The 13176-nt window shown below is 34.6% G+C and overlaps 1 protein-coding gene across 4 annotated transcripts in view; it reads left to right on the top strand.

Moving 5' to 3' along the window:
- LOC134841334 (calcium-activated potassium channel subunit alpha-1-like) overlaps positions 1-13176 on the top strand; it is a 55104-nt gene that overhangs the window by 6825 nt on the left and 35103 nt on the right. For all 4 annotated transcript variants that reach the window (XM_063857250.1, XM_063857253.1, XM_063857252.1 and 1 more), the window contains exons 4-6: positions 9429-9634; positions 9895-9970; positions 10050-10125. In XM_063857250.1, coding sequence (XP_063713320.1) covers positions 9429-9634; positions 9895-9970; positions 10050-10125 — 358 coding nt within the window. The remainder of the gene's footprint in view (positions 1-9428; positions 9635-9894; positions 9971-10049; positions 10126-13176) is intronic.

Here is a 13176-nt window from a genome sequence, read left to right on the forward strand (position 1 = left end):
TGTTATATTTATCCCTAGTTATAAATAACTTATTAATATATCTAAACAGAGAACTAAAATGATGAATTGACGGCATCTCGTCTCATATCTGTTTACTGTGACTTGGCCTTACTGTCCTCCTTTTGTGACAAAACGTGGATATGGTAATGGATTTGAAATTATGCGTCGCGATCGATATTGTGAAAGTGTATAGCTCGTTTCACGCAATTTGTTCTCTTCTGAAGCACGCTTGGATAATTTTCGTTTCTGTTTGTAACTGTTTGTCCATGCGTGACTTCTTCCCTCGACGCTAATGCTAGCGATGGCCATTTTATTGCTTTCGCTTTTTGACATGTTGGCCATGCCATCTTTTATTTCTAGTGCCGTATTCGAATTGGAGCTGACGCAGAATAATCTGCAGTAATAATGAATGGATTTAAATTAAAATCTACAGCTTCCTTCTTTCATGAAGATCATACAGCAGGATAAACGCAAATACAAGTCAATATGACAGCATGCGCTTTGGACAGCAAAACTGTCGTTAGGTAATGTCAAAATAGTGGGTTGAAGCCTGTAAATTTTTGGGCGACCAGCTGCTGTTAATTTTTCTGAAGTTTTTTTAGCGTGGACTATAGCCAGATTTTAAGAAAATTCCTCCTTTTATATAAAAATTGGATTGCTGCGCACAATTTTATACAACAAAAATTCAATAGAGCTTGTTTCAAAGTTCCAATTCTCGGTATGTAGCTGCGACTCATCTGGCATCAAATATGACCTCAATAAATTGTAGACTAAGGTTCATCGCTGGCTGATATTGTCCAGACAAAATGAGTAGCTTTCTGTTTTATTCTTTGTCTGGATAACTGAGCCAGCGTTGCACCTAGTTCCACTATATTATCGAGGGCTTGTGTCATACCAGAGGAGAGTTGAAAAAATGAAGCAGATAGTGGCATGTTTTTATATAATTGAACCTAGGCATTTTCTTCCAGGAATCTAGCATAAAACGATTTTAGTATCTTGGGAAAAAAACTAGACTTGATAACAGAAAAAGTGTTGCATATATTTTTTTACCATTTGACTATGGTGATATCTACCAAAAGATGAATTCAATTCTTCGTTCTTATATGGACCAATTTTTAACCGGTTCAATTTCCAGAAGTTAAGAAAAGCTAAAGAATCAATTAAATTGCAGTTGATCAATATACGCTTTTAATGTGGATCTTAATATTTCACTGGGTTTGAAGGTTTTAAAAAATGTTATTCTTGTTGAAGTGTCAATGATCGAAGCAGGAGCGGATCTAGAATTTTCTCGAGGGGCAGGTGCGCGTTTTTTTTAGGTCGAAGTAATTGATTTTCCGAGCTTTTCCAAAGCACTTACAGACCGTTTTGGCCAAACTTTATGCGTTTTTAGGCTCTTTTTCAAAAACTTTTAACCAAAAAATCATGTTGTTTCAGCTCGAGATTCCCCCTCAAATTAATTCAATATAGACGCCTTTAGAAAAATTTTAGGGTGCATTAGCCAAAAATGGATGTCTCAAGATAGTACAAACTTTGGGGTTTTGACAATACTTTGAATTATTTTGGCGTTATGGCTTTGGTTAATTGCAACTTAATTTTTCGAAAAAAGAAATCACTCTTAAATTGATGCCTGATTTTTAGTTCGCCAAATACTAAGTAAGTACAGGTTGATTTTTGATATTTGAGTTGGTTTTAATGAAAATTTGACAATAATCAAAGTCTCTTGAAACAAGGATAACCAGTTACTGTGCAAGTGGCCCAGAATTTTCCTACCATAGTCTTAAAAAAGTACAATAAAGTTTTTTCAAATTATTGTCGTTTTTTGTTCGTCCTAGTGTGATAAAAGGAGTTGAACAAAAAACTGGATATTAGGTTTTTTCGACAGTCATAGTTTGAATAACAATTTTTATTTAGAAAAGTTACTTGAAAAATAAAAAAATCAAATTTTTTTTTTCAAATTTAGCAGTTATTTGAAAAATTTTGATTCCAAAAATGCGCCAAAATACTACAAGTAATCTAAAGTTAATCAAGCACAAAATAGTTTTTACTCTTAAATTAAAGCTATTGTAAGCTTTTAAGCAGTTAAAATAAGACTGCTCGCTCGCTTTATTCGCTCGGAATAAGATGGAACAATTTTCAAGTCGGTTTTTCTTGACTCGGGAAAAAGTTTTTATAATTTCTTATTTTGGTTCGAATCACGACTGTAAGGGCTTTAATATGAATCATCACTCAACCCAGTCCGATGATTTTTTGTGATACCTGATTTTGGGTGGAAAATGAAAAGAAGTTAAAACACACCCGAATACAAAGTTCCTCCCCATTTTCAATGGTCGGAACAAAAACAAGAAAAACTACCAGATATCCATGTTAATGTAGTTTGGCAAAATTCGAACTAGAATATGAATAAGTTAAAAAATGATTCGAAGAAGGCTTCAGTCATTTTGGCTTCAGAACTAAATTGCTAACGGGGCAGTACAACAGTGCCGAAAATCAAAATTTGTTCAACAGTGCCGAAAATTATTTGAAAAAAATTTTTTTCTCATCCCAAAGCACTGACAAGTAAATTAATTCGAATCGACGGAAGCTGAAAAGTCAAAAACAGCCATTTTAATTGATGCCGCTTAATAAACCAACAAAATTTCACCAAGCGCGAAGCGAGCTTCATATTTTTTTTTGAACTAACAATTTCTTCAACAAATTTTCAACCGATTTCACTCCAAAACAAAACAGTATTCATGCAAAATTGCTATCAATTTACAAAGATAACTCAAAATTCTCAACTAGCCTTATTTTTCGGCTCTGTTGAAAACAGGTTCGACACTGTTGTACTTCGGCACTGTTGAACGTCCTTGCTGTCGACATGCTAAGTTCCTCGAAAATTCAAATTTAACTATTGGGTTCTAGTTACTTTTGGTACATGCTATATGTAGAACGCAAACCTTTGTATGTATAATTAAAGAATTTTGATACTTTTTCTGCTGGTGATCTTTCGCCTTCCTAGTTGTGTACTTAAGCTCTATCGGTTTAGTTTCCAAAGTTTGTATTCCACTTTGTTTTCTTCACTCATATAGCTATCAAAGATTCTATGTGGGCGTTAAAAGCAATTTGTACTATATGATTTTTTTGGTGTCAATGATCGTCTGATTTTCAGCTTATTGAGTGTCGGTTTGAATTCTGTCGGCCTAATTACCGATTTTTTCCTAAAAAATTTCTCGTAGTAATTTTGAGACCGATAGCACTCTTACACCAATATTTGAATGCTCAAAGTCAACCGCACTTGGACCTCTTTGAAAATTTTTAATTAAATTAAACATGAAATAAAATACTGCTTTATTTGTTACATCGTTCGAACTTTGTTTGCTAATTAAGGGGTGCGAACCTCAGCTTCGCATCTGTGTTGTCTTCTTTTTTTCGTTTTCTCAGAAACGACTTTCCCAAATCTGAGATTTTGGTTTTAATGGTTGGAACTGGTTATGGAAAGCGCCTTCGTATAAGTTGTTGCGCTCAATTTTTTTACACAATAGTTATGGCCCTCAGACTAGTCAAATATTTTTTGACCGTTTTTGGGAGTTTTTTGGGAAAGTTTTGACTTCACTCGAAAGCTATCCTGCTTAGTCTTAGGGTAAGTGTGCAATCGGGAAAACTGGTTTCGGGAATCTTTTCCGCTTAAGCGGCCACGAGATACTTTTTGCAAAAAAAGTTACGGATTTCGGAATTTCACGTTTTTGACTTTTAGCAACTACCCTATCAAATTTGAATAAAAAATTGTTATCTATGTGAAGTTTGTTTGCAAATGAATTTGGATTTTACAAAATGAAGCTTAGGTCCCGCCTTGCCTCTGTGTGAAAATTTTTGGCAAATGATATTGGATTTTATGAAATCAAAAACTGTACCGAATTGAAAATGAATTGATTTTTGACTTATTTACGTTGTGTGTCTTGTTTTTGGGACGATGTCTCACTGTCAATTCAGATTCTAAACACAGACGATGTCTCACTGTGAATTCGCACTGTTTTTCTGTTGGCGCTATGATTCTCCAGGATCGTTCAAATTAGTTTGAATTTTTTCTTATTTAAAATGTCGATTTAAAATTGAGAGTTGGCTCAAATTGAAATAATTTTTCCAAATAATATCAAATGTTAAAGTTTCTTGAAATCAAAAGAGCTTTAAAGTGCTATAAATAAATCTTTGAAGGACCAATTTCGAAAATTCAGAGAAAAGGTATTTAGTTTTGCGTTTCTAAGTGTCAATAAACAAATTGAATATTTGCTATTTTTTTGGTGTCTTATTGCCGATTTTTGTGTGGTGTTTTTTTTTGTCTCCGGTCCACCGTTTACGTGCCAATTGGAAATGCTTCTTTGTCTAGTTGGACTACCAAAGGGGTTACTGCATGGAGTTTTCCCGATTTCAGTGGAACCATTGCCTGTCTCTGGAATAGAAGCTTAAGTGGTTTTTGGCTTCTATTCTGGTTGCCAATATTCTGGTTGCTTAATAACCATGAAAGTTTTCTAAAGCGCTTTTGGCCTCAATATACCGTCAATTTATTTTGAGGAAAGAGTGAACGTCGGGCAAACGCGGCATTGTGGTCAAAACCTTCCAAAATTAGAGCTTTAAAATGACAGTTTTGACATATTTTTTCCCCATAATTTGTCAGCGGCGCAGAAGGTTTTTGCCAAATATGGTCATACTGATTTTGACAGACCTCAAAAATTTCGTAATTGTTGATTTAAAAAGCAGCCCCCAGTCGAAAGTTTCTTCGCACGTCACTGCCTGGAAGGAACTATAATGAAGAGTGATGAACGTAGTGAATGCTCTTACGTAGGTCTACGTGGTTTTCGTTTTTTTTTCAAGAAAAAGTTATAATTTGTTCACGCTCAAAATTAATTTTTGTAAATTTAGTGCATTTTCTTTGCTTAAAGGAAAAAAACTCCACTATCGAACAAGAAAAAAGTGTGAAGGTCACGAAAAACGTGATCGACTTCTAGTTTCGAAAGTGGATTTATTTTAATTTGCAAATTTCCGAGCGATTAAAAAAATTACCTAATGATCCATTTTTCTCATTTTGCTTAATTTTTTCTAAAAAAAGTGTCAGTCATATTTTTGAATTTCAAGGAGCCTTAAGGCCAGATATTTGTTCTTTGAAATTCGAATTTTTTTTCAGAAAACAGTTTTTTCTGTTTCCTTGCGTTCATGAGTCTTTTCCAACTGTCTGTTGTCTATGTTTAGAATCCGTTCCAGCTTTACCAGCGTCCGTTTTTCTAACACTTACGCTTTTCTCGCATTTGGGTCTCTGTGTTTTTTCTACTTTTTTTTTGAAAACGGGAATTGAAAGCCCGAAATAGGGTCATAGGCTAGAAATTTGTCTATTATTGCTTGCTGGAGTTCAACAAGTTGACATTGGAGTCATAATTGAATTCGTTGCTGCTGTTATTTCTGAGGTCAAATTGCGTAGTTTTTCGATGTTCTTTCATTTCCTTTTTGATGCGGATGTTGTTTACTTCTTTGACTTAAGATGAAACACATTTATTTCCTCTCGATTCTTCAACTTCTAATAATAACATCGTTATCACGCATTGCATATGTAATATGAAGATATGAATCTGGCCTCAAGGTGTAATTTAAACCTGTCTCTTGCGGGTATTCGCCTGTCCAATTTGGTGCGTTTGTCAGATATTGATTTGTTCAGTTTGCTTTTGCCTTTTTTGGTAGATAGCTATGTTATCCACAGAGCATTGACGAAAGGTCGTTAAAAACCGAAACGGTCGCCAAAATTCTTCTTCTTGATCAATACAAATCTGTCAAAATCAGTCGTTTGAAAGCCTCTTTTTCAAAAAAGGTTAACAATTACCATAAGGGCATGTATTATCGTTTTTGAAGGGCATAATTTTGCTTGGGCGGGGAATTTCCGCAGCACACCTGAAATCAACGATTGTGGATCAAAGCTCTTGGTTCGAAATCTTTAGGTAGTCATCGCAATCAATGTGAGATTATTAATGATTCGGATGATTGTTTTTCCATTTATTTCTGTGGGCTTAGTGATCTTATTTTAACAGGGCTAGAAACAACATCTTATTTTTTGCTGGGGAATAGGAAACTAAATCTTTGAATCAAGGCTAGCCAGAGTTCTACTTCACATGCCAATGAGCTTCAATGTCTTCTATATTTGTTTGAAAGTTTCTTAGAACTGCGCTGAAGTTTTGCCGTGGTATTTTGCGCTACTTGCTGAATAATAGGTTGAAGTTTGTCGAGAAGTAAGGTTTTCATTAGGGAGTCGATTGAGCTTTATACAATATGATACCTATTTATTTTAACCTATTTTGAAGGTTTCGTGGGCGCACCCCTCAAAGTTATTAGATATTGTCGCCAAAGATTCTTTCAGTATTTTTTAGGGTTAGTCGGTCAAAAACAGAAGTCCAAAAATAGTGGCAAAGAAAGACCTCCTTCTTGGCTGTGAGAGGTCAAACTTTCGAGGATGGGGTGCTCCCCTCTCTGAATCCTGTATTGGTTCTCAAAGTTATACCATGCCTATTAATTATTTTAGAATACTAGTTCTTTTTATTATTAACCACTGGCATACGAATTGTTTTTTTTTGTGTTTGATGGAATTGGGAGGTTGGCTGTCTTGTTAGCTGGGGTTTCTGTCAATAATCTGATGAGTAGCGGTCGCCCGTAGGTGTGAACAAATGAACAACTAGGTGGGAGTGTGTTATGAATTGAGTTGAATAGTGACCTCAATCCACTCATTTTCACCTTTCGCTCTTCCACCTTTTCTATGCTGCCATTCATATCCATTCCCTGCTTACTCTAACTGAAGATTAAAATCTCAATCTGAACTGGTGTATTTGTAACTGGACTACAAACAAAGCATCAGGCAGCTAAGCAAGTGTTGCTGTAGACCCAATTGCATGCACTTAGATGGAAGATAAGAGAGGTCAGAGAAAAGTGAAGAAGAAGTCACCAAGTGAATCGAAGCTGCCTGGCATATCTGTCATATTGGCATTGTTCTAGCCGAAGGAGTTAAAAGTAAAAAAGCTGAAATTAAGTAGTGAAGTAAGACAATGGTATGACCTGAAAGGCTACCACTAGCAGAGAAATATCTTTACATGTAAAAGTTGATGGTCACGTTTGAGTAACTTTCAGCGTGATATAACCTTACTTCTAGCCTTTTTATAGACATTGATAGCGAATAAAAAAATTTAATTGGATCTGCTTAAAATTTTTCATATGATTAAGCTGATTGAATAAAAATCATTAAGTTCAGAAACCACTGAAAGCAAACATCAATATTCTAATGAAGATCTCCAAGACTGGGCTTTATAGATATTGATTAGTTTTCTAAGTACGTTTGAATAGTTGACTTACTTTGGAGTTCACAATGAACCTAGTGAAAACAGTTGGATCGGCCGGGCTAGTAGTTTTTCTTTTGTTAGGGAGACTTAAAGTTTGCACTTAAATTTGATTTATTATGAGATTTGACATTGATTGTTTCTCAAGTTCAATTCAAATTGATTTGCTCAAAGGGGATGAATTCAAGCTCTTGTTGTGTGGGGTTTGTCAGGAAAAAAATGATTGTATTGTTACAAATAGAGAATCAGGTCGGTTGTGTTGTAAAAGTTAGGTCTAAAACTTAATCTCTCCATAATTTGTTATGACAATTCTTATGGTTTGTTTTTAGTTTTTGGCTCATTGGTCATCTACTGACGTATTGTCGGCTTAGTGGCCGCTCAATAAATACTAAAGCTTATTTAATTCTGGTGGTTGTGATTTTCGACTATTTTACTTACATTTAATTCTTCAGAGTGACTGACCCTATTGAAGATTCTTGTATAGGTCTTGGTGATTTTTTGTTAGTATTTTTTCAGGAAATAGTTTGAAAGTGCTCTAATAACTAAAGATGTGCGTTCGTACGTATGCATTTTTGAGTTGATACCAAATTTATCTGCAAATTTTTAGGCAAATTGCTCTCTATCTACAAACGTTGAAATGGCGAAAAAAACCAGAATTATTTCTAGTTTCGAAAATGGATTTTCATTTTCAGATTTCCCAGAAGGATCAAATTGCGTTAGTTTAATAAAAAAAAGTGCCCATCATAAACGTGTCGTGAAGTGCGAAGAGCATTAAGTCCATAAATTTTTCACTTTAAAATTCGAAGATTGAAATATGTCCAAGAAATATGTCAGTAATTTTCGTTTCCTTGTGTTCTGTGATATTTTAAAACTCGATGAACGTGTTTCAGACTCTGAATACTTGGCGATGATTTTTTTCAGGAAAAGTCTTAAATTTTGTTCAGGCTCAACAAATCGTGATCGACTTCTTGTTTCGTAATTGAATTTTCATTATCGAGTTTCCAACCGAAATAAAAAATTTAACTATTGATCCAGTTTTCTCCAATTGGGTTAATTTAATCATGCAAAGGTCAATCATAAATTGTTCTAGAAACGCAAAGAGCTTTAAGGGCATCTATTTTTTACTTTATAATTCGAAAGTTTTTTTTCTAAAAATGTGTCCTCAATGTTTTTGTTTAAGTGCGTTCATTGACTCTTTCGTTGATCAGTTGGCTATGTTTTCCAATTGTCTGTTGGCTACAATTTTTTCAGGAAAAATCTTCAAATGCTTTAACTACAAGTAAATTCATACAAATTAATACATTTTTGATTGCACTAGGTGTATATGCACTTTGAGTTCAATGTGAATTCATCTGCTAAAAGTTAGGTAAATTGCTTTTCCGATATACAAATGCGAAATAGAGCGTAAAAACGTGAATGAAAGACTTCTAGTTTCGAAAATCGATTTTAGATTTTGCCACAGAGTCAAAACTTTAACCTGTTGATCCAGTTTTCTCAAATTGAAATGGTTTTTATCAAAGATTAAATCATAATTTTGAAAATCAAAGAGCATGAAGCCCATAGTATTTCAACTATGAAATTCGAAAGTTGAATTTATATTTCTCCTTAAATCTGTTGGCTATGTTTTTTTCCGTAAAATTTTTTGATCTTTGATTTAGTTATATACTTGTCTTATTCTCTATTCGATAGCTTTTAATGCTATGCTTGCGTTGTATTGCAAATAATGCGAAGATTCGCTTCGACTCTGTGCATAGTCTTGATTTGAGTTTTGATTTGTTGTGAGTTTCACTTTAAATTCATGTGCTGAATGGAATCCAAGTTAAGCTCTCCGTAGCAAGAGTGCAAGTGTGAAAAAGCAGTTTTCTCTTATTGGGTTAGATTTTTTTTCAACTGATTGCTATGTTTTGAATGCAATGATAACAGTGATCGGGTCCTTCTCCGATTTGCAAGGTAAACGGTTAGCGTTTTTGGGGTTTCGTTTGTTGGTATAATGAATAGTATTATAATTATCGAGGTCTATAATGGAAACAGTTTTGGTCCACCTGTGATTAAATTAACTAAATGATGACTTTCGTGTAATTCTAGTGGGATCGAGGGCTGTGTGCACGACAGAGAGCAGAAACTTCTTCACTGCGAGACTGCCATCAACATATGCTTCCTTATCCACTTCGGCATCCGGTTCCTCGCAGCCAGCGACAAACTCTGGTTCTGGCTCGAACTCAACTCCGTAGTCGACTTCTGTACCGTTCCTCCCGTATTCGTCGGAATTTATCTCAACCGACATTACCTCGGTTAGTATTGTGTCATCGAACTTGACCGTTAATCTCGGACCTTTGCTTATGTTTACTAATTTCAATGCAGCTCGCAGCTGATCGATTCTGATTAACCCTAGACCATGTTATCAATTTTAGCTTCATAGTCAGACCCTGTTTCAGAGCTTATACGTAAAAATCTTATGTACTCAGTTTCGAAAATTGTGTGAGGATGGATTTCTACAAATGGATGTTAGAAGTTTTATGGACGAAACAAGTTTCTTTATTTTGTGTTTCAGGTCTTCGATTTTTTCGAGCCCTAGCGTTTATGCAGTTGGGCGACATTCTTCAGTTTCTCAGAGTTTTAAAAACGAGGTATGTTTCTCTGCTTAAAGTTCAAATGTAGACGTGAATGTGTGGTCTTGTGTTGGCTTAAATTTGTCCTGTGTTTCAGTAATTCTATCAAATTAGTGCAGTTAGTTTCTATCCTGATTAGTATGTGGCTCACCGCTTCCGGACTATTCCATCTTGTGAGTATATATATTTCTTTTGCTCAACAATACAGTTTATTGAATTATCAGTCAATTTTTGTTGCAAAAGCAAATATTACCTTAAGAGTTTTTGCCTGACTTTATCAAAGTTTCTCCTCGAGCTCGAAATTATCCTTTGCTGTATTACAATTTCCATCTAAAGCTGCAATGAAAGACCAGTTAATGCTAAAAGACCGTTAACTCCAAATTAACGCACCATCGACACTAATTTAAACAGTTTCTTCGAGAGGCTGCGGGTAAATAAGGATTTATAAGTTCAGCAAAGATTTTTCAACTATTTAAATGCTTAATGGCTTCTTGTTTGCAGTTTCAATAGACCCAGTGTCAATGGTGATTGTACGTTGGGATAAACTCGTCGAAGTTATCATTGACTATAAATTTTGGCAACTAAGTTTGTGTTTTGTACGGTTATTACGCGTCAATGAGCGGTGTGAGGACACTTATTTGATTTGTGATTTCCAAAAAGTCATAAATTTGTTCCTCCTTAAATTTGATTTTTTTTGCGGTTCCTAAAATATTTTTGCGACGCAAATATTGTTGCGACAAAATGTGTTCATTTTGAAAGTGTTTTATTTGATCGATAACCAGCTATTAAGTACAGCCAATGCTAAGGATATTAACACAGACTATTATATTACAAATAGCAGTTTAGCTTCAAGGTATCATGGATCTGTAGCGTAAGAGGCAGGGAAGGAGACCTGCAACAAAATAAAAGGGTTCGAAACTGGGCAGGGTCGGATGTTTTAATGATCTTCTTTTTGTATTTAAGTAATAATGAGTCCACTAATTGAGGCATGCTAGTTAATAAATTTCTTTTTTTTCACATTGACTGGTACTGCTAATTTGGTATAATTGGCTTGCGTCACTTACTATTATGTAGACTCATAATTGGCGTGCGTCACCTAAGAAATTTTGTAGACTCAAAGTTTTACTCATTCAGTTTTTCGCAGTAGCGTTATCGGTCACGTTTTGGATTGTGTATGCGAAGTGTAACTTCGTCTCTGTGTAAGATACTGGAATTTCAAAGAATTTTTACTGGCCATAATTTTTTTTCAGATTTCTTGAGTTTACTTTTCAACTTTGTTGGCAATGTTTCTTCGTCTAACGTTTCGTTTACTGCTGAATTTTTAAACTTGTTCTTATTTAGAAACGATGATTTTTTTGTTTTCATCAGGAAGTCTTAAAATGCTCCTAAAAGCTTTATTCGGACTTTATAATTTCATTTTATGTTTTATTGGCACATTCAACTTACGTTTGACGGTTAAAAATTGATATATATTTTTAAATTCAGTCCGGATGTGGTCAAATTTTTACACTTGCGAAGCGAGTGTATTAGTACGAACCTTCTTTCACAAATTTTGTAGCCACTTTTGAGGCAACCTAACATCTTTTTGATAGCCTGTGCTTCGATATTCGAATAGTAATAAGTTAACCCAGTTTATGCAGCTTTAATTCATCAAATGAACCGGAAAAAGTGATTTGTTTCAAACAAAGTCTTAATAATCGAAACTCAATTTCAGAAATTTTTTTACTCAATATATCTCGCAATTTTTTGAAATGCTTAATTTGTACATATTATGGCTTTTTATGCTTTGCGATTTATTACATGCAAAGTTATTGTGGATGCCTTCAGTTTGTTATATTCAAAATTTTTACTTGCAAGCTTGAGTCTGTTTGTATTTGGTGCATCTTTTTCTGAATCGCATTGGCAAGTTATTAGCATATGTAGCTGCTTTATTCGTGACTAGTGTTTTTCAGTTGTTAAGCTCGCGTGACTGAGTGGCTAGTGCGTGAGACACAAACTCATTTGATTGCAGTAGGTCGGATATTCGAACCCTACACTTAGCCGAGTTTCCGCTAATTCTAGGCTTATTTCTACTTTTTTAAATTTCACTTGATAGAGCTGCTTTTTGGTCGTGTTCTCGCAAGTATTTGCGAAGCGCAGCTTCGCCTCGGTAAAATTTACTCTCCAATTTTTTATGACAATTTCTAACGACATTTTTTGTTTTCGGCTCAGTGGCCGCTCGATAATACTATAAGCACATTAAATGCTGGGCGTCGTGATTCTTGAGTGTTTTTCTGAAGTTGAATTTAAAGAGTCAACAATGAACGAAATAGACTTTTCTATAGGTTTTTTTTCAAGGTCTTTATATCTCTAACTGCAGATTTACGTTCATAACTTTTAATGCATTTTCATTGCACCTAGGTGTTAGTGTTTTTTTTTGCGATCAATTCAATTTCATTTCATCAACATTGCGATAAGCAAGGTTTTTGCAATCGGGTACTAAGCTTTTTCAAGTTAATTTTTCCCCGTAATTAACTTGAGAAATGGTAAATTTAGGTTCTGTTCATATTATGTTCAATTTTTTTGCGTCTCTGGTACACTTGATCTGGAGGCAACAAATACGCTCGGGACGGTAAAGATCCTGGGTTTGAATCTGGCAGCATCTGTTCTGTCAAATGAGAAATTTTCTGTTTCAAACAAAATTGTCGGCCTTTTATTTGTTTTGCTAGTTTTGTCGGCTTATTTGCCACGTAGAATTGTCTTTTTTTGCTGTGCACTAGTTGTTTTGTAGTTGCTTGTAATGCTTTGATTTACTTCTGCTGTAAGTAATTTTACTAACTTTGACTTCGTATGTTTTTTCTCTGAAAAACTTTATTCTGCTCAAATGGTTTCAGCTGTTTTTTATCGGCTTATTTTAAATCCTTTGAAGGGAAACGTAATTGATATGCTCCCCTCTGGATTGCACAAAATGCTAAAAATCATAGAAATCATAGTATTCCATGACAACTTTTTTTTGGCTTTGCTTTTTTCTCCGTTTTTTTCCGCTTCATAGGTTTCGACATGTGTTAAATTGGCTTAATGGCCTCATATTGTGTCTTTTGAGGAACGAAAAAAAAGTTTGTTTGTGATGGGGACTTAAGGAAATTAATAATTTTTTATTAGTCTTAAATTTTTCTTGACTTTTTTGTTTTCTTTTTTTTCTGCTTAATAGGTTTCAGGCTATACTGTATTGGTATAGTGACCTG

Source organism: Symsagittifera roscoffensis, chromosome 3 (assembly GCF_963678635.1).
Source record: "Symsagittifera roscoffensis chromosome 3, txSymRosc1.1, whole genome shotgun sequence".
Taxonomy (NCBI): domain Eukaryota; kingdom Metazoa; phylum Xenacoelomorpha; order Acoela; family Convolutidae; genus Symsagittifera; species Symsagittifera roscoffensis.